The sequence below is a fragment of the Symphalangus syndactylus genome, chromosome 1 (genome assembly GCF_028878055.3).
Source record: "Symphalangus syndactylus isolate Jambi chromosome 1, NHGRI_mSymSyn1-v2.1_pri, whole genome shotgun sequence".
Classification (NCBI taxonomy): Eukaryota; Metazoa; Chordata; class Mammalia; order Primates; family Hylobatidae; genus Symphalangus; species Symphalangus syndactylus.
The window spans coordinates 84,446,049-84,448,791 of NC_072423.2; the positions used below are offsets into that span (position 1 = coordinate 84,446,049).

A 2,743-nucleotide genomic window follows, 5' to 3' on the forward strand; every position below is an offset into this window, starting at 1 on the left:
GCATTATTCAGTGATAAATATCATGGTGTCTGAATGATATAAACATATCCATTGAACATCAAATAAAGTATTATTAACTCAATCCTTCTTTAGCTAGATCCCACAATCCTTGCAGAAATGTCAAGTCACTATGATATTAGTTGAAGTGTGATATACTAGAAGTTGGAATGAAAAGAGAAAGCAGGCTTAATTGATCATGGTTATTATATCTTACATTTGAAATTTTACAAAGATATATAATTTTTGTGTGCATTCATAAGTCCCCACGGAAGACCCTGGAAGTGCAAAGGAGGGACCCCAAATCTTAACCTTCATTATCTTATTGCTATCTCTACCTCTGTCTTTGAGAATATCAAAATTACAGAAAAGTTTTACAAAAAGGTGGAAGTGAACAAAAGGAAAATCATTATGCCATTGTGCAGATGACAAAAGCATAATCTTTTTGTATTAATACCTATATGGTTGTGTTATTAACCGATATACTTCAAATGTTGATGAAACTATTTAATCTATGTTGTTTCAGTGCATGTGTTTTATATGAATTCCTCTTTTAGGGAAGTAGAAAATTTTGTTTTATATTTCATTTCTGAATCAAATGTAGAAATAATATTTCTATTACCTATTGTGAATAACAATCTATTCTGTCTACAAAAATTATAATTTGTTTAAATAGCACTACATGAAACACCTAATAACCCAACTGTTTCTTCCTAGAAGAGATAACTGGACTAAATGGGCCAACACAATCTAACAGTGCTAACTGAATTCATTCTGATGGGACTCACAAGGCAGCCTGAGCTGCAGATTCCCCTTTTTGGAGTCTTCCTCGTTATCTACGTAATCACAGTGGTGGGCAACCTAACTATGATCATTTTGACCAAACTGGACTCCCACTTGCATACACATATATACTTTTTTATCAGACATTTGGCTTTTGTTGATTTTGGTAATTCTACTGTCATTTGTCCCAAGATGCTGGCAAATTTTGTTGTGGATCGAAATACTATTTCCTATTATGCATGTGTTGCACAGCTGGCATTCTTCCTTAAGTTCATTATCAGTGAACTTTTTATCTTGTCAGCCACGGCCTATGTGGCCATTTGTAACCCTCTGCTCTATTATGTTATTATGTCTCAGAGACTCTTGTCATGTACTGGTGGGCATTCTGTATCTCTACAGTACATTTCAGGCTCTGATGTTCACTATTAAGATTTTTACATTGACCTTCTGTGGCTCTAATGTCATCAGTCATTTTTACTGTGATGGTGTTCCTTTGCTACCTATGCTTTGCTCAAATGCCCAAGAAATAGAATTGTTGATCATACTATTTTCTGCATTTAATTTGATCTCCTCCCTTCTGATAGTCTTAGTGTCCTACATGTTGATTTTGTTAGCCATATGTCAAAGGCATTCTGCAGAGAGCAGGAGAAAGGCTTTCTCCACATATGGTTCCCATTTGACAGTGGTGGTTGTGTTCTATGGGTCTCTACTCTTCATGTACATGCAGCTCAGTTCTACTCACTTCTTTGATACTGGTAAAATGGCTTCTGTGTTTTACACTTTAGTAATCCCCATGCTTAACCCTTTGATTTACAGCTTAAGAAATAAAGAGGTGAAAAATACCTTCTATAAGCTCTTTAAGAATTGATGTCAACTTTGTGTTTAATAATCAATTTGTAATATCGTTATAATAAATATAGATTAATGTCACTTGACAATTTTCCGTATGTATATAAATTTTCCAATTTTCAAATTTTTTTAATTGTTTTTTATTTCAATAATTTTGGGGAAGCAGGAGGTTTCTGGTTATATGAATAAGTTCATTGGGGTAATTTCTGAGGTTTTTGTGCACCCATCACCTGAGCAGTGTACATTGTACTCAATGTGTAGCCTTTTATCCCTCACCCACGCTGCACCATTTTCCCTGTGTCCCCAAAATACATTATGTCATTCTTACCCACTTGTAACCTCGTAGTTTAGCTCCCACTTAAAAGTGAGAACATATGATATTTGGTTTTCCATTCCTGAGTTACTTCACTTAGAATAAAGGTCTCCAGCTCCATCCAGGTTGCTGTGAATGCCATTATTTTGTTCCTTTTTATAAGTGAGTAGTATTCCATCACATATATATATATATATATAAAGAAAATGTGATATATATATCATATATATATATTCTGGTTATACGAGTCCACTTTTTGTCATATATATCACATTTTCTTTATATATATCATATATATCATGATATAAATGTGTATATAAAGAAAATGTGATATATATACACACATATGTGAATATATATACATTCACACATACATATCATGATATATATACATATATACACACACATATATCATATATATACATATACACATGATATATATACATATATACACACATATATATCATGATATATATACACATACACATATATATCATGATATATATGTATATATGTATATATGTGTATGTATATATGTGTGTATATATGTATATATATGCCATTATTTTGGCATTTATATATAATATACACATATGTATATATGTATATATATATACACATATATTCATATACACATATATACATATACACATATATGTGTATATATGTGTATCATGAATATATGTGTATATATGTGTATATATGTGTATCATGATATATATGTATATCATGTATATATGTATATATGTATATATATCATGATACACATATATATGATATGTGTATATATACACACATATA

At 31.1% G+C, this 2,743-nt stretch overlaps 1 protein-coding gene across 1 annotated transcript; it reads left to right on the forward strand.

The window, feature by feature from the left end:
- Window positions 1-732: 732 nt before the first annotated feature.
- Window positions 733-1,648, forward strand: LOC129489956 (olfactory receptor 8K5-like). Its single transcript, XM_055293239.2, is given in 2 exon segments — window positions 733-1,143; window positions 1,145-1,648. Coding segments are annotated over 2 exon segments (915 nt in total).
- The last annotated feature ends 1,095 nt before the right edge of the window (window positions 1,649-2,743 follow it).